The 17,776-nt window shown below is 43.6% G+C and overlaps 1 protein-coding gene across 7 annotated transcripts in view; it reads left to right on the top strand.

The window, feature by feature from the left end:
• The window catches only part of Mta3 (metastasis associated 1 family member 3), a 122,561-nt gene that overhangs the window by 25,759 nt on the left and 79,026 nt on the right, over positions 1–17,776 (top strand). For all 7 annotated transcript variants that reach the window (XM_050146210.1, XM_050146214.1, XM_050146209.1 and 4 more), the window contains exons 4-5: positions 2,995–3,121; positions 17,251–17,314. In XM_050146210.1, the coding sequence (XP_050002167.1) occupies positions 2,995–3,121; positions 17,251–17,314 (191 nt within the window). The remainder of the gene's footprint in view (positions 1–2,994; positions 3,122–17,250; positions 17,315–17,776) is intronic.

Here is a 17,776-nt window from a genome sequence, read left to right as displayed (position 1 = left end):
ACCTTTGTAGGGGGTGCCACCGCTGGGCAGATGGTTGGGGTTATAAAAGAAAGTTGTATGACAAAGCAGGCTATTGGGCGGTGGCGCACACCTTTAATCTCAGCACTTGGGAGGAGGCAGACACAGGCGGATCTCTGTGTGTTTGAAGTTAGCCTGGTCTACAAGAGCTGGTTCCTGGACAGGCTCCAAAGCTACAGAGAAACCATGTCTCAAAAAAACAAAAACAAAAAACACAAACAAACAAAAACCAAAAGGAAAGCAGGCTGAGCAAGCCATAAGGAGCAAGCCATAAGGAACACCCTTCACTTTCTTATGCTTCAGCTTCTGTCTCCAGCTTCCCGCCCTGCCCTGTCTTGAGATCCCACCCTGACTTGCTTTATGATGCACTGTTACCTAGAAGTGTGGTGCAGTAAGCCCTTTCCTCCCCTGAGCTGCCTTTGCTCAGTGCTGTCCCAGCGGTAGAAAAGTACCTGAGGTGGTGAGTGTGAGGCCAGCTTGTTACCCGGCTAGCGTGCCCCAAAATCAGAATAAGACACCACGCAGAACCTTGTTGCTTCATTTTTGCTGCCAGCCATGCTTCTCGGTGGCCAAGGCCAGGAGTCATTTCTCAGTCTCACTGAGTAGCTCCTGGAATAGCACCTGCCCCACTCCTTACAAACGCTGATTGAGTGGATAGGAAGACCTCTTTGCTTGTGCACTGGAGAACTGACTACAATTCTGGGTGTTGATCATTTGCTCTCCTCTTGGGAGACATTGCACCACCATCTTCACAAGCTCTCCAGGAACGAGTGTTGTAATATGAATGGTGGGGCTGCATCCCCAGCATCCCGGCCGCCTGCTAGCTTATGCCCCAAAATAGCAACACACAAACTATTCTTTTAAACACTGCTTGGCCCATTAGCTCTAGCCCCTTCTCGGCTAACTCTCGCACCTGGACTAGCCCATTTCTAATAATATGTGCATAGCACCCCAAGGTGCGCTTACCGGGAAGATTCTAGCCTACATCCATCCTGGGTCGGAGCTGAATCGCGTCTGCCTCAGAGAGCAGAGCTATCGCATCTGCCCAGGAGAGGGGAGCATGGCGTCTCTGAGCTCACTTCCTCTTCCTCCCAGCATTCTGTTCTGTTTACTCCTCCCATCTATGTTTAAACCTATCAGGGCCAAGCAGTTTCTTTATTGCTTAACCAATGAAATCAACAGATTGATATATGATACTCCCATATCAAACGAGTAGCTTCAATTCTGTTCCAGCTTCTTGTGTTGTCACTTTTAAACAAATGAAGTGTGTGGAGATGCTGGAGGTTCACTCCCCGATGGAAGGGACGGGTTTTCAGTAGCAACCCCCTTCCTGCTGCAGAGAGGAAAGACAGAAAAGATGGCTAGCTTCTTTTTTTTCTTTCTGGGCCTTTTTTCTTTTCCCTCTGTAATGTTGGTCTTCATAGGTTTTTGTTTTTGTTATGGAAATAGGGTCTAGACATGAACTCCAGCCTCCTGCCTCAGTCTCTGGTATTACAAGTATGTTTTCCCCCTGCAAAAGTGATTTGGTTTATAGTATTCATACAAGACAAAAAAGGATGTAAGTATTATAAGTCTGATTCCTATACACACAGGGTAGGGATGAGGCCCTCCAATACTGGTTTTGTTTTTTGAGACAGTTTTCTTAGAGTCTATGATGACCTTTCTGATCTGTATGCTTTCATCTCTGAGTGCTGGGGTTTCAGTGTACACCTCCACTTGGGGCCGATGCAGTCCTGGTACCAATCCCAGCGTTTTCTTTGTTCAGCACTCCCAGCTCCATGCCTGGGCTTTAAAAAAATGTCTTAGTGTTTTGTTTGTTTTTCATTTATTCATTTTCTGCTTCAGGCTCTAATTTCTGAGGCTATTTCCTCAATTCTAATCTCCCAGTTGGTTTATTATTTATGTTAAATTCAATTGGAAGTTCTGCTGTGTAGTCTGTCATCTCTTTGTCGTGTCCTCCCCCTCCCCCCCGCCCCCGTTTGTTTTGAGATAGGGTTCACTATGTAGTTATTGCTGGCCTGGAACTTGCTATATAGAACAGGCTGGCCTCAAAACTCATAGAAATCTGCTTGCCTCTGTTTCCCCAGTGCTGGGATTAAAGGCGTATGCCACCACAGTTGGCTCTATTTATATTTTATTTTAATTAAGGAGTTTTGAGATTGGCCCTGACTCTGTTGCCCTCTCTAGCTCAGAACTCCCCGTCTTCCTGCCTCAGCCTCCTGAGTGTTGGGATTTCAGGCTATGCTACTGCCATTCACAGCTGAGCTCTCAGCTGCACTTTTAGCAGTCATTTACCTTTAATGTTACTTATTATTTTGAAGAAATATCTTTGTGTGTATCTGTGTGCGCACATGTGTGATTTCAGGTGTGTCTGAGGGTTGTTGGGTGTCCTCTTCCATTATTCTCTGTCTGTTCCTTTAAGGCAGGGTCTATCCTGAACCTAGGGTTGGGTTTTCTCTACTAGGCTGGGAACAGCAAACCCCTATCTTCATTCTCCGAAGCAGGGCTACAAGTGTTTGTAAGGACACTGGCTTGTTATGTGGGTTCTGGAATCCTAACCGTGGTCCTTGATTGTGCAGCAAGTGCTCTCGACCACTGAGCTGTCCATCCAGCCACTGTTGGCTCACTAGCTGACTCGCTTGCTTATTATTTGTTTTAAGACAGGTCTCACTGTGGGGTTTGAATTAGTCATCCTCCTGCCTCAGCCTCCAAAGTGCTGGGATCCCAGGTGTATGCCACCATGTCCGGGTCCGCCATTTTCACAATGGTTTTTTTTTTTTTCTTTCTTGGCGGCCTTTGAGAGCTTGGTTTTAGGGTTGGGATTGCAATGAAAAGTTTAATGTGACATTCAGAAGTGATTACTGTGAAGAAATTATCAGATGGAATACGAATTTGACCTGCCAGTTCACTCTGTTTTAATAGCCCAAGAGGCAGCATGGGTTGTAACAATGGATTCTTTGGATTTTGTTTGTGTAGAAGAAACAGAGGAAGAAACGGAGATGACGGTTGAGGCTGACTTGACTGAGAAGCAGAAGCATCAGCTGAAACATAGGGAGCTCTTTCTGTCCCGCCAGTATGAATCTCTTCCTGCAACACATATCAGGTGAGACCTTTAGAAGTTTCCCTAACTTCCCTAAGTGCCCAGAAACACTGTGACCAAAGCCCAGACCAAAGCCTTCTTGAAAGCCCTTCAAAAACTCTCTTCAAGATCTTGCTCAGCTTGGCATCTTGCAGACTTCATGGGTATGATCTTGGAGTTTATGGTGTGCATTAACATACAGAGGTCCTGGCAGGTTCCACAGTGACAAGGCATCTTCTTGTTGCCTCATCACTAACAGTTTATCTGAGCGTGTTAGCATCACACACAGCAGTGTCTAGCAGATACTCTTTGGCAAGTGCTTCTTCAGATCCCTGCAAATGATACAACGAGAATACAAGGCCAGAACACAAGAACACAGGGTTTGGTTTGCAGACACACGACTCTAGCCCTCATAGGATGTATGGCTTTTTATTTTCTTGTGAGTATCGCTGGGATGAAAACCCAGTGCTGGCATCAGCTCTGTGCATCTGCTTGGTTTAAAACACTCTAACAGACGTGTTTTTGTTAGAAATTGAAGCCTCACTTGTGCTAGGCAAATGCTCTGCAACTGAACTGGGCTCATGACCTTTGTCCTGGGCACTGGTGGGATCCAGTCCTTGCTTTATAATCTGGAGGACGCGAATAATTGTGAGATTATTTAATTTCAGATTTTATTAGTGTTTGTTTATTCTACATAATAATGGTTTTTGTTATGAAATTGTCATACATTATTTTTTACCTGTGCATATTTTTTTTGAGATAAGGTCTCTCTTTTTTTTTTTTTAATTATTTATTTATTATGTGTACAGCATTCCTTCCATGTGTGCACGCATGCCAGAAGGGGGCGCCAGATCTCATTATAGATGGCTGTGAGCCACCATGTGGTTGCTGGGAATTGAACTCAGGACTTCTGGAAGAGCAGTCAGTGCTCTTAACCACTGAGCCATCTCTCCAGCCCGAGATAAGGTCTCTTATAGCCCAAACTGGTCTTAAATTGCCAGGTAGCTGAGGCTGGCCTTCAACTCCTGATCTTCCTGCATTGACCCTTCAGGTAGTAGGGATTATAGGCATGCATCACTGTACCCAACTGACATTTTCTTAAAGATGTACATAACTAAAAAGTCATAGGCTGTGATTATTTAGCTGGAAGAAGCTAGGATATAAAGATGCATTTGAGCTCAAGAAGTTGTGGTCATAGATTCTTGTTAGATCTGACAAATGGTTTAAAGAATATATCCAAAACACAGAGTGTATTTTTAATTTACCCTTCTGATAGCTTGGAATCTGTTTACAAGTAATGTTGGTTTTCTTTAACAGATTGCTTGGAATGGAAAAATGGTGTTTTTCATCTTCCATAAGGCCTGAGAGAGTGTATTTTAATATAATTATCAAGACACTTATGCAAGGGCTTTACCTAGTGACGATGCTTTGAATTATGTCGAAGAGACATTTATGCCTTTTTCCTGTGTGTTTTCTGGGTTGAGAGAAAGGAGAGCGAAGTTGCGCTTTCTCCTCTATGGCTCCCATTTGCAAATGCTTGAAGGCAGTTGAAGCAGTCTCTAGCAAGACACAGAGCCTGGCTGTGCAGCCCACATGCTGATTTAGAACAAGGGCTAGGGAAAGTGGTCTTGACATTTTCCAGTGTTGAAGTCCTGCCCTATCTGCCTCTGCTTTAAAAGGAGAAAATTGCTGAAGCCCCATTGTTCTTTGGCAGCTATAGGGGCAATTTGGTGAATACTGACGTTTTGTTCTCAGAGACACCACCAAGTGCCCAGAATTTCCTCCCTCCTGAATGGAACGTGGGGGAAGCCTGACTGCGGTGCTCTCGAGCCCTCCGAGCAGGTGAACTTCAGTGCTCACTTGCTGTAAGCCTCCGTGTGTGGCTCAGAAGCAACACTTTGTTCCCTCTCACTCCAGCAGAAATGAGAAAGACCTGGGCTTGTTCTGAGCAGACTGGCATGGAGCATGAGCAGTGAGCATCCATCCAGTGCATTTTCAGGGGTGCAGGAGCAGGGCAGAGGCAGTACCCTTCACTCATCTGCTGTGGCTTGGGACTTTAATAAAAGATTTTATGGTGCACATAAAGCACAACGATTTATTGTCATGCCAACGGTATTGTTTATCTTGCTACATTAAGCCATTTTATGTGTGCATTTGAAGGTTTTCATACATGTAGCAAATACTGCATGCTCTTTCAGTGACCATCCTGTGATTGATGAGCAGTCCTTCATTCGTCTCTAAAAGACAGAAATGTTCTAAGTTTGAGGAAGGCAACACAGAGGGGGTGATGTGCCCATTGCTACTTGCCTCATTTTTAAGTGTAGCCCTCTTTCTGCTCTGTGGCACCGGGGCTCCTGTAATCAGTTTTACAAATGGCTTGGGTTTATATGTGCTTCGTGTTCTAACAGCTATTGGGCTTTTTATGGTAGGGCTGCTTTTCAAGTATTTAATCCTCACAGTGACTCTCTAAGTAAATCTGTTATTATCCCTGTTTACAGATGAGGGGGCCAAAAGCACAAAACAATTACGTTCTTGCCTAAATCTCCCACTTCATAAATTGCACGTTTAGATATTGTCTGACTCCGAACTGCAGATATTCAGCTTCACTAATGACTCATGCACAGCTAGCGCCAGAAAAACATCAGGCACAATGAGAGCTCTGAAGTCACCTGTTGAGTAGGTAGGCTTTCTGAATGTCAGCCTCACAGAATTCTTCTATAGATTCAAGTCAGTTGGGTAGATCTAAAATTAAAGCTATTTAAGCGTGTAAGTTGGATTATTATTCCAAAAGATAATGTTACAATGCTAGCTGCATGTAGAAACCAGGCAATAGCCCTCTTCCCCTGGTTTATGGTTGTGTCTGGCCTGAGCGTCCCCACATCTCAGATGCACGAAGCCGAGCCTTTCAACAGCTGTTAATTACAGCACTGGTACATGTAACGATGCCATCTCTTCCCAGCCTGTGCACAGCTAGTCATAATTAAAAAGAGCTAATTCTTTCCATCTCTACACCACAGTCTTTAAAATTAGGCTTCAGTGTGCCTTAAAAAACTTGCCTTAGGTGCTGGTGTTGTTGGTCCCAGTGTGTCCTCTAGTAACAGGTTTTGGATCTGAATATTTGTTCTCCAGGCATCTCTTGTTGCAAAGCATGAACAGTCATGGAGACATCTATATATCCGTGCTAGTGGACTTTGTCCTAGTTTAGGGACCTGTCTTCCTCATGTTTAGCTCTGGCTGTGCTGGGCGTCGTACTCATTGTTGTTGGTGGTGTCATCCCCTCATCTCCCCACCCCCAGTTCTGGGGTTGGATCCAGGGTCCTCTGTATCTTCAGTCCAACTGTGCTTTTTATTTTTATTATTTTAAAAAATAATTATTGAACTTTGTTTGCTTCAAGAAAGTTTTACTCTGTATCCTGTCAGTCCTGATCTAGGCTTCCCTAGTACTGGGATTACTGTTGTGACTACCACCTGCTTGCTATAACTATTATTATTAAAACTATACTATACATTTATTATAACTATTATTATTAAAACTATACTATACATTTATTTATTGATTGTGTGTCTGAGCCTGTGGGCATGTGCATGCTACAGTATATGTATGGAGGTGACTTGTGAAAGTTGGTCGCTTATTTTTCCATATAGGTCCTGCGCATCGAACTCAGGCTGGGATCAAGCTCAGGCTGTTCCCTTTAGCTAGTGGCAAATGCCTTTAGCTTCTGAGCCATATTGCTTTCTTAAAGGGGCCAGAGAAGCTATTTCAAACCTAAATTTGGTGACGGTAGTAGTAGAATAAGTTTTGAAGGCCCAGGTGTTCAGTCTGTGCTTCACAGGTAGCCTGAGACTCTTTGGAACAGTTGTCAGGTTAGTACACCAGAATCCAGACGACTCCATCCCCGTCACTGTCGCCATGCAGAAGAATGGCTAAACCACCATCTGTAGAATGCGTCTTTGTCTAAGGCTGCCATGTGGCGGCTCCAAATGAGGGTTGTCTGTCTTAATTCAGTTCTGAGAGTCTCTTGAACAACTGTTAAAATCTTGCACCTTATGTAAAATTTGCCTAAATAGTTCTGTTTAGACTCCGACTTAGGCTGCAAGATCTCAGAGGTCAGCGTCTTGGTATCTTTCTTCCCCTTTGGAGAGCTGTACACAAGGCCCTTCAGAATTAGAAACTTCCACAGAGCCTGCTTTAATTTTTATTTATTTTATTTTATTTTATTTTATTTTATTTTATTTTATTTTATTTTATTTTATTTGAGACAGGGTTTCTCTGTGTAACAGCCCTGGGTGGCCTGGAACCAGGCTGGCCTCAAATTTACAGAGATTCACCTGCTTTTGTCTCCCAGGTCCTGGGATTAAAGGCATGCACCACCAATGCCCAGCCTTAGTTTTATTCTTGGAAATAAAAGTTTATTAAGATAAATAAATAAATTCATAAAAGATAATCTCTTTTCATTTACAATTGACCTTACATAGAATTTGAGATTGAGAGCAATTGGAATTGAATTTTATTTAAATCTCACTAGAACTGGAATTAAAGATTGGGTGTGTGATAGACAGGCTGCTCAGGACGTTGGGGTGGGAATCAACTTGCTTGGAGTCAATGCCAAGCTTCTACATGGCCCACAAGGCAGAGGACTGGATGCGGGGGCGGGGGGGGGGTGTGCCTCTAGAGACTGCAGTCAAGCAAAATCACCTTGAGCATCTTTCAGCAACCATGATGGGAGAAATGAAAACGTGTCAGTCCAGTGAGAGGTCTCTTTGGGCGGGCTTACTGAAGCCTTTGTGTTTGTGAGGGTGAGGACACTGGTGTCAGGATGTGTCTAACTTTCTTCTTACAGACAGCCTTGCATAGCTTAGGCCACCCTAGAAGTACTGTGTAGTCCAGACTGACCTCAACTATGTGCCAGAGCAGGGCAATCCAAGTTAAGCAGGGAGCAGATAGGGTCTCTGAGCAGCATGGCCCACCTGCAGGGCTGTGAGTTGCTCCACCATTGCTCATGCCCCCCGAGTGCTGGGATTTAGAACATCGAGCCTGGCTTTCATAAATAAACATGCATTATATATTATGATATCATAAATTATGTATCATATTTCACATATATTCTGTACGTACATATATGCGTGTTCATGTGGATTCCAGAGGTCAACTGTGGACATTGTTCTTCAGGTGTTGTCTACCTTTTGAAAAATATTTGTTTACTTCTTTACTATTTTGTGTGTGCATTTTGGCATGTGTGGAATGATGGCAGAGATTTACTTGTTTACTATTTCGTGTGTACATTGGGGTGGCTGTATGTGGCATGTGTGGGGTGATGGCAGAGACTAAAAGAGTGGTTCAAACCCTCCTTCTCTGGCTGGAGTCAGAGGCAGCCATGAAGCCCCGTGGCTGCTGAGAATGGAGGTCAGCTGCTCTTAGCCAGTGACCCTCTCTATAGGCTAGCCCATGTTTTCTGAGGCAGGGACTCTCACTGGGGCCTCACGCTTATTGATGAGGCTAGGCTGCCTGCTGTGAGGCCTGAAGATCTGCCTGTCTCCACTTCCCAACCGCTGGGATTACAAGTCTTAGCTACCATGCCCTCCCCCTTTTTTTCTCTTTGTTTTTGTTTGTTGAGACAGAGTCTCCCTTTGTAGCTCTGACTGTCCTGGAACTAGCTCTGTAGACCAGGCTGGTCTTGAACTCACAGAGATGCGCCTGCCTCTGCCTCCCGCGTGCGTGTGTGTCTCCATGCCATGCTCTCTTTTCTTTTCTTTTCTAAGTGTTTTATAATGAAACAGGGAGTACAGATAAATTTACTTTTGCTTATTGAAGTGTGATGTTTTCTTGAGAGAAATAGTCATAGGATTGTTTGAATTATGAACGAAACCGGCAGTTTCATGGTACATTACCATTGGAAGATGAAACCTAGCTGTTTAGATGCATTTGACTGACTTGAAAATGAAGAGTACCTGTTACACAAATCTCTAGTTGTCAGTTGTTTGCCAATGTGCATAACAAACCATCACATACAATAATGTATGGTTTTATATATCAGTTATATTTCACTGAAGGAGAGAGATTATTTGTCTCTTTTTTTAAAAAAAGATTTATTTATTTATTTATTTATTTATTTATTTATTTATTTATTTATTATGTATACAACATTCTGCCTCGATGTATGCCTGCACGCCAGAGGAGGCCAGATCTCAGTACAGATGGTTGTGAGCCACCATGTGGTTGCTGGGACTTGAACTCAGGACCTCTGGAAGAGCAGCCAGTGCTCTTAACCTCTGAGCCATCTCTCCAGCCCCCAAATATTTGTCTCTTAAGTTAGAAATTGAATATACTTGCAAAAATATCAAACAATATTATTTTTCTTTGGGGGACTGTTGTCTATGTATGGATGGCATTTAGCCCTGCCTGGCACAGTACTCATTTTGTAGCCTAGACTGACCTCAGACTCAAGTAATTCTTCTCCCTCAGATTCCTGGGTGCTGGAATTGATGTGTGCCACCCCACCTTGAAAAATAATACTTTTCATTAATTTGAAAAATATACTCATATTTTTCTAAGTTTTAGTTTCTAACGTGGTAAGTTTTTGACAGATATAACTCACGTAAGCAGAGGTCTTTGCATTGTCAATAATTTTTAGAGCTGTAAATTGAAATGTAAGGTCAAAAAGTCCGAGAGCCATTAGTTGCTCTTGGAAAATAATGAAACAATAGAATGTGTGTTGCTTATATTAGATATTAAGACAATTGTACAAATCATAATAATTAAGATAAGGGAGTCTCTGCTAGTCAGCTTTTGTGAGTTTGACACAAACTAGACTTACCTGGGAAGAGGAAAATTCAATCAAGAATTGCCTCTGTCATACTGGCCTGTGAGCATATCAATAGGCTTTTTCTTGATTCATGATGGATGTGGGAGGGTCTAGCCTACTGTGGGTGGTACCATTCCTGGGCAGATGCTCCCGGATGGTGTAGCTGAGCCAGCCAAGTAGGCAGTGCTCTCCTGTTGTCTCTGCTTCCATTTTTGCCTCCAGGTTCCTGCCTGGAGTTCAAGGTTCCCTCTATGATGGACTATGAATTACAAGATGAATTAAACCCTTTCCTCTTGTTTTTTGGTTGTGATGTTTATCACAACAACAGAAAACAAGCAAAACAGGGTCATAGTAAGTAGATTGAAAAAATAGATCAACAAAACAAAATAAAATAGCAGAGTCAGGGGCTGATGTCGTCTATAATTCCAGCACTTGGATAGCATTTGGGGGTGAGGCAAAGATTGCAAGTTTGAGGTGAGCCTTATGCAGTAAGACCTATTTAAGAGACAAAACAAAATGAAAGAACTGGAAGAAACTCATATATACATTGCAGTTTGATTTCTGGTACAAGTGGCATGGCCATAAGATGGGGTGGTATTGCTAAGGCCATTGGTGGTCATGGGGGAAAGAGTATTTCTCCTTTCTTTCTCTGTTTCCTTGGTGTTGGGGAGCAGGGTGAAGAAACTTGTGTCTGTTTTGCTGCTTCCCTGTGGTGAATACTTTTTGCAATGTTTCTCTTTATCTAATATTTCTGTATTGGTGATTAGATATATGATGTGGCTGGAAGAGGGTAGGGAAGGATATATCTCTCAGGTAGGCAAGTTTTCTCTTGAAATATATGCTGTGCCTACCGATCTTTCTCAGATGGTACCATTCCCCGATGACTAAGCATTCAAATGGATGAACTTATGGGGACCACCATTTTCAAACTACCACATTCTCCCCCCTGGCCCCCACAAGCTTGTAACAGTATCATAAAGCAAAAATACAATCAGCCCAACTTCAAAGGTCCCCATAGTCTATCACAGTCTCAACACTGTTTAAAAGTCCAAAGTTCAAAGTCTCTTCTAAGACTATGGCAATCTCTTTTTTTTTTTTTTTATTTTAACACAACTATATTTCAAATACTACATGGAGTACATACAGCAGGTTATTCATTATTCTTCTGAAATTCACACTGAACACGGATGTCCTGAACTCTCAAATGCGGTGGATGGTAAGGCTACAATACACCCTGTTCTCTGGGCCCAAGAGGTTTCGCTTAATGTGCAAAATTGGAGCAGAATGGCTTCATTTCTGTTGGCCAAGTCTTGGTTTTATGTTCTCTTTCATCTAGTTCAGAGACACGTCAATCACCAATATAATTCCCTAATATTTTTTAATATTAAGTCTATTTTTTTTAATTTATTAAAGATTTCTGTCTCTTCCCCACCTCCGCCTCCCCTTTCCCTCCCCCTCCCCCAATCAAGTCCCCCTCCCTCGTCAGCCCAAAGAGCAATCAGGGTTCTCTGCCCTGTGGGAAGTCCAAGGACCACCCACCTCCATCCAGGTCTCGTAAGGTGAGCATCCAAACTGCCTAGGCTCCCACAAAGTATGGCAATCTCTTAACTGCAACCTCCGATAAAGTAAAAAAAAATCAGATCACATACTTCCAATATTCAATAGCACAGAATATGAATTACCATTACAAAAGGGAGGAGAGGGAGCATAGTGAGGAAATGCTGGGCCAAAGCTCATCCAAAACCCAGCAGAGCAACTCCAAGTTCTGCGTCTCTAAGTCTAATGTCAGTGCACTCTTCAGACCTTTACATCCCGCTGACCGCAACACTCTTGTCTCGGGTGGGCTGGCTCCACACCCAGTCTCCCCTTTTCTTGGCTGATGTCCCACGACTCTGGCACTTCCAACATCTTGGTGTCCACTGATATCCAGGCTTCACCTTCACAGCTTCATGAATGAACTCTCTGGGCTTCCATGCAGGGTCACCCCTAGCACATGTCTAGCTTCAGAGGCTTAGCCACAGAGCGATTTCATACCCTTTCCTGTGTGCTTGACGCTAAAGCCAGAACCTTGGGGCCAAAGCTGCCAAGCTCTGCTGCTTGATGGGGTTTGAACTTGATCCTGCTGTTCAGTTACACTCACACCAGCTTTCTGATGCTGATAGTTTCCTTCACTTTTTAGGCTTTCCTTTAGTTCCTTTTTATAAATTTGAAGCTTAGTTGGATGGGGTCTTGCCCTGAGGTCACCACTCCCTTTATTCCATTTAGCCTCAGGCTTTTCTCTGAACTTTTCATTCCCTTCAGCGATCTTGGCTCCTTTATATTTCCTGGTGCTCCTCTCAAATTGTATATTTTGTATTTATTCTTGCCCCACCTGTTCCTTTTTGTTGGAGATCTGCATAAGAGGGACCACTAGTGACCACATACTACAGTCAATGCTAGGCGGTCCTGAACTCTTCTCTGCCAATGCCATTAATCCAAAATTCTTCTATTTAGCCTCAGACAGATTTTTAGGACAAGGTTAAAAAGCAACCACACTCTGCCAAAATATCACAAAAATGATCTCTTGGTCACTTGCAATATTCTTCCCTTCTGAAACTTCTTGATCTGGGCCCCCACAGTTCAAGTTGCCCTCAGCACTATCTTTCATAGTGGGATGACCCACTAAGCCTCACTTAAAGCATTCGATCTCTTTTCTAGTCCAGAGTCCCAAAGCCTTCCAACAAACAGCATGGTTAGGCTTGTCACAGCAAGGCCCCAGTCCCTGGTACTAAGTTATGTCTTAGTCACTATTCTTTAGCTGTGAGGAGACACCATGACCAAGGCAACTCTTTTTTTTTTTTTCTGTTTGTTTGTTTTTGTTTTTCGAGACAGCGTTTCTCTGTGGCTTTGGAGCCTGTCTTGGGACTAGCACTTGTAGACCAGGCTGGCCTCGAACTCACAGAGATCCACCTGCCTCTGCCTCCCGAGTGCTGGGATTAAAGGCGTGCGCCACCACCGCTCAGCTGGTAACTCTTACAAAAGAAAGCATTTAAGTGGTGACTTGCTTATTATAGTTTCAAAGGTTTAGTCTGTTATCATCCATGGTGGCAGTAGTTTGGTGTTGTAAAGGTAGCTAAGAGCTTTTTCCTGATCCTTAGGCAAAGAGAGAAAGAGAGAGAGGATGGTGGGGAGGAAGCATTAACAGAGAGACAGAGATGAGACCCTGGTCCTGGCTTAGGCCTTTGACATCTCAAAGTCCACTCTCAGTGACACACTTCTTCCTACAAGGCCACACCTCCTAATCCTTCTCAACCAGTGCCACTCCTTGATGTCTGAGATTCGAGTATATGAGCCTGTGGGGCCATGCCCATTTTAGCCACCACGTGCTGTTTGCCGTCACTGCTGTCTAGAACCATTGGTAGACAGCAGTATGAACGTGGTGATCTAAAACTATACACTTCTTTCTTTGTAAAGTGATTGGGAAAGTTCTATGAAGAAAACCTTCCTTTTGTTAAGTATTTGATTATGTTGGCATTTCAACAAAACTCAATTACTTTTATGATTAGAAAATTAAAATGAACGCTGGCTCATCTTATTCAAACTCAGATGAAGTTTAAGTTAAACAATGGTATTTTCCTATAAAAATAATTTTAGCATGATGAGTTACTTAGTACACTTAGTTCTGCTCTTAGCATTGTCATAGAATGAGGACTTGAAGGAAATCCAGTGAGAGAGGAAGCCCTGCCATAGCTTACATATTGAAGTTCCCACTCCAGACTTCCCTTCCCCATGCCTTGCAAGGCCTCCTGCATACTAAGCGAGTGTTCTAGTACAGGTTTATCCCCAGTCCCTAGAATGCTTTTCAAAGAGAATTTTTAAAATCTTTTCATATAACATATTTGGATCATACATATTCTGATCATATTCTTTCCCAATTCCTCCCAGATCCTCCCCATCTCCCTACACACCCAATTTTATGTTTTCTCCCTCCCTCCCTCCCTCCCTCCTTCCCTCCCTCCCTCCCTCCCTCCCTCCTTCCCTCCCTCTCTCTCTGTCTGTCTGTCTCTCTCTCTCTCTCTCTCTCAAAAATAAACAGGAAGAACAACAACAAAAACCACAAAATTAAGAACAAACTTAAAAAAAAAACAATGAAACAAAAAAAGTTCACAAAAAAAAGTCCAAAAATAAACAGCCAGACAAAACAACGCAAAAACCAAACAAAACATAAAAAACCATGGAGTCTGTTTTGTGTTGGCCAACTCCTCCTGGGAATGGGGTCTGCTCTGGATTGTGGTTGATAAACTGAGCAACATTCTATTGGAGAAAACGGTTACTGGATTTTCTCTTTCCCAGCAGGCAGCAAGTGTAAAGTTGGCCAAGGGCAGGACCCCTTGTCTACTCCCCTTTCTCAGTGCTGGGACTGTGTCTGGTTTGAACCTGTGCAGGTCTTGTCAGTCTCTGAGAGTTGGTGTATACAGCAGTCCTACCGTGTCTGGAAGATGCAGCTTCCTTATAGTCCTCCACCAGCTATGGCTCTTCCAGTCAAGGGCACAGCCGTGAGGAAGGCTGATGTGCACAGCCCCGAAGTACTGATGATTGCGTTGTCCATCTGTGTCTGGGTGCAGCACAGTCTGCTCTGTGCAATGTCCCCTGTCCTGACGTGCTGTGTGTGCTGCTGTCTGGGTTTCCCTGCTGTTCCCATGATGTGTCTGTCATCTGTCCTGAGAGTACTGTCTTCACATCCTTACTTTGGAACTTCCAGTTCCTCTGAGGAAAGGGAGGCGGGCCAAGATGAGGGCTTTCCTTCTGAGTCTTCTTTGGCAGTTTCTTTCCATACTTGTCACCAAGTCTGTGTTCTTCACATGCCACCGCCACAGTGAACTTCCCAAAACACGGCTTATTTACTAAGTCCATTGACATTAAATTCAGACTTCACCCTTCTTTTTTGACTTTTTAATTCTTGAATTCACTTACTCAAGTGGGTGTTGAGGTGTCTTCCTGTTGTTGTTGTTCTTACCCAGAGTAGCCTTGAACTTCTTAGGTAGCCAAGGAGGACTATGAACTTTCAGTCATCCTGCTTTTACCTCCCAGGTGATGGGACTGCAGGCAGGCACTACCTCTCCTGGTTTCTGAAGTGCTGGAGACCAAACACAGTGCTCATGAAAGGCAAGGACTCTTTCAGCTGGGCTGTATCTGCAGATTCCCAAATCACCTTTTTTTAATTTTTGCTTGTTCACATTTGTTAAAGTGTCACAACAGAAAATAAGTACGTGATTAGAAATGTATAGAAGTGTCCAGACTATGTCTCTTCTTTGCCCCATTTTTTATAATCTAAAAACCTTCAAAATCATATTCTTCTCTGCATAGCCCTGGCTGTCCTGGAACTCACTCTGTAGACCAGGCTGGTCTTGAACTCACAAAGGTCCGCCTGCCTCTACCACTGAGTGCGCCACCACTGCCCAGCCAAAATCACATTCTGTACTTATATAAGCACTCCAAAATGTTTGGTTTCAAGATCCAGTTACTAAAACCATGATTTATTACTCCCCCACTTGTAAAATGGCGCCTCTCAATGAAGGCTAGCCCTACACAGAACATTAATATTCTTTGATAGTTTTGTTTGTCATAATTGGGTACTGCTGTCATCCAGGGCTAAAGGTTTCAGTTGCTCCTAGCCCAGCAACAAAGACTCACCTATTCCCAAATGTCAGTCAAGGTGCCAAGTCCAAGAAACCTGATATAGAATTTGCAGCTTTGTGTGTGTATCTGTCCTGTCTGTCTGTCTTTCTGTCTGATATGTGATTTATAGTATCTACACACACCTGTACAGTTTACCTGCTTAGGATCCTTCTTTTAGCTTTACCTTAATTTTTTTTTAAATCACACACACACACACACACACACACACACACACACACACACACCCTACCTCCAAGACAGTCATGTACTTAATTCCCATTCGGTACTCACTTTCAATTCCTCTACAGGTGGCTTCTACATGCCATTCTTGCTATTCTTTTCTGTTCTCTTCCTTTGTTTCTGGGGCAGGGTTTCACACAATGGCCTGGTGCATTGTTGCTGTGATAAAGCACCACATCCCAGGCAGCTAACAGAAGAAAGAATTTATGTAAGCTATGGTTCCAGAGGGATGGGATCCACCTCATCAGGGAGGCAGGGCAGCCAGCATCAAGTATGGTAGCAGGGGTGGGAAGCTGAGAGTTCTCATCCACAATTGCAAATGGGCAACAGGGAGAAGGAACTGAAGTGGATAGGAGCTATGTGATCTGAAAGCCTGCCCCCAGTGATGAGTTCCCAACAGCGAGGCTGTCTATCCAAGCCTCCCCAAACAGCGCCACCAGCTGAGATCCCACTATCCAGATGTCCAAGCCCGTGGGGGACATTTCCTTTTCAAACCAACACGCCCAGAGAGGTCTGGAATCCACTACGAAGCTCAGGCCTTAAGAGTGCTAGGATTACAAGTGTGAGCTACTGTTCCTGGTTCAAACAAGCAAATTTTAGGGAACTTTTGAAAAACAAAAAAAAAAAAAAAAAGGAAAAAAAGGCCCTCTCCTCCAGGATCTTAGAAAATGTTCTCTTAAAAATTTTAAGTTGTTTCTGGGTAGTGGTGGTGCATATCTTTAATCCCAGCACTTGGGAGGCAGAGACAGGGGGAATCCCTGAGTTTGAGGCCAGCCTGGTCTACAGAGAGTGTTCCAGGACAGTTAGGACTGATAACACAGAGAAACGCCTCAAAAAAAAAAAAAAAGGAAAAAAATGAAAGAAAGAAAGAAAGAAAGAAAGAAAGAAAAAAGAAAGAGAGAGAGAGAGAGAAAGAAAGAAAGAAAGAAAGAAAGAAAGAAAGAAAGAAAGAAAGAAAAAAGAAATTCAAACTAACCTTTAGAGCAATTCCAGTAAAGGTCAGTCGGTTACATCCTTATGTGAATCCATTATTTCCAAGTGTTCGTGCAGGTCACCGCCTGAGTCTATTATTTTATGTGCTGGGCTGTATGGGGATCGACCTCTTGTGTGTGATACCTCAGTGCTTTTATAGGTCGAGAATCTCGCTGTTACTCTGAAGCTTTCATTGAGTTCTTTTTTATTGAATGATTAGGAAGCGCCTTTAAAGTGTCTGTTGTAATGACTTGCTGTCTGGTAACACAGCTGGAGCTGACTGGCCTCTGTAAATGCCTATAAATGAAGCTTTATTGTACAGGTTCCCCAGTCCAGGGCTGCAGAGCTGGTCTGGAGAGTTTCAGTTCGTCCCTCACTGCCATCTAGACCTCCATCAACCCCGAGACTCTGGATATCCCTAGCCTGTGTAGCAATCACTGTGAATGTAATGCCCATCGTGTGGTCTTTTCTTTTAAACAGGGGGAAATGCAGTGTTGCCCTGCTGAATGAGACAGAGTCGGTGTTGTCGTACCTTGATAAAGAGGTAATTTGCAGTCGCGTTCGCCTTGTGCTTTCTCCCCATTACTTCACACGAAGGCCATACCCTGAACTCTTTTCCTTTGTGCCTGAGTGTTACTGTGCTATCCTGGCAAGATGGCGTCGGCTGGAGTGCCTTTGGCAATTGCATTGTCCTGGCTGAAGGCAGAATTGGCAAAAGTGGCATCTCTTTGTCAGTTCCATTGAGAGGCTTACTGAAGTACGTACAGCCCAGGATGCAAATGAGGATTTTCATCCCTGGTTTTCATTCCTTCATCCCGTGGTCTGTTTTTGAATAAATGCCTCACTCTCTAGTGGCTCTCCAGACTTCATAAGAACAGGCGGCCAGGCCACTGTGCTTATTAACTCTAGGGCACTGGAGCCCTTTTGTTTTTAAAAACTAATCTATTATTAGTGTATGTGTGTGTGCCTGCTCACATGTACATATAAGTCATGGGAGAGGGGCAGA

The sequence above is a fragment of the Alexandromys fortis genome, unplaced genomic scaffold (assembly GCF_014885135.2).
Source record: "Alexandromys fortis isolate MF-2015 unplaced genomic scaffold, M_Fortis_MF-2015_v1.1 scaffold_42, whole genome shotgun sequence".
Classification (NCBI taxonomy): Eukaryota; Metazoa; Chordata; class Mammalia; order Rodentia; family Cricetidae; genus Alexandromys; species Alexandromys fortis.
Note: the sequence above shows the minus strand (reverse complement) of the source record. Positions and strands in the feature narration are given on the sequence as shown.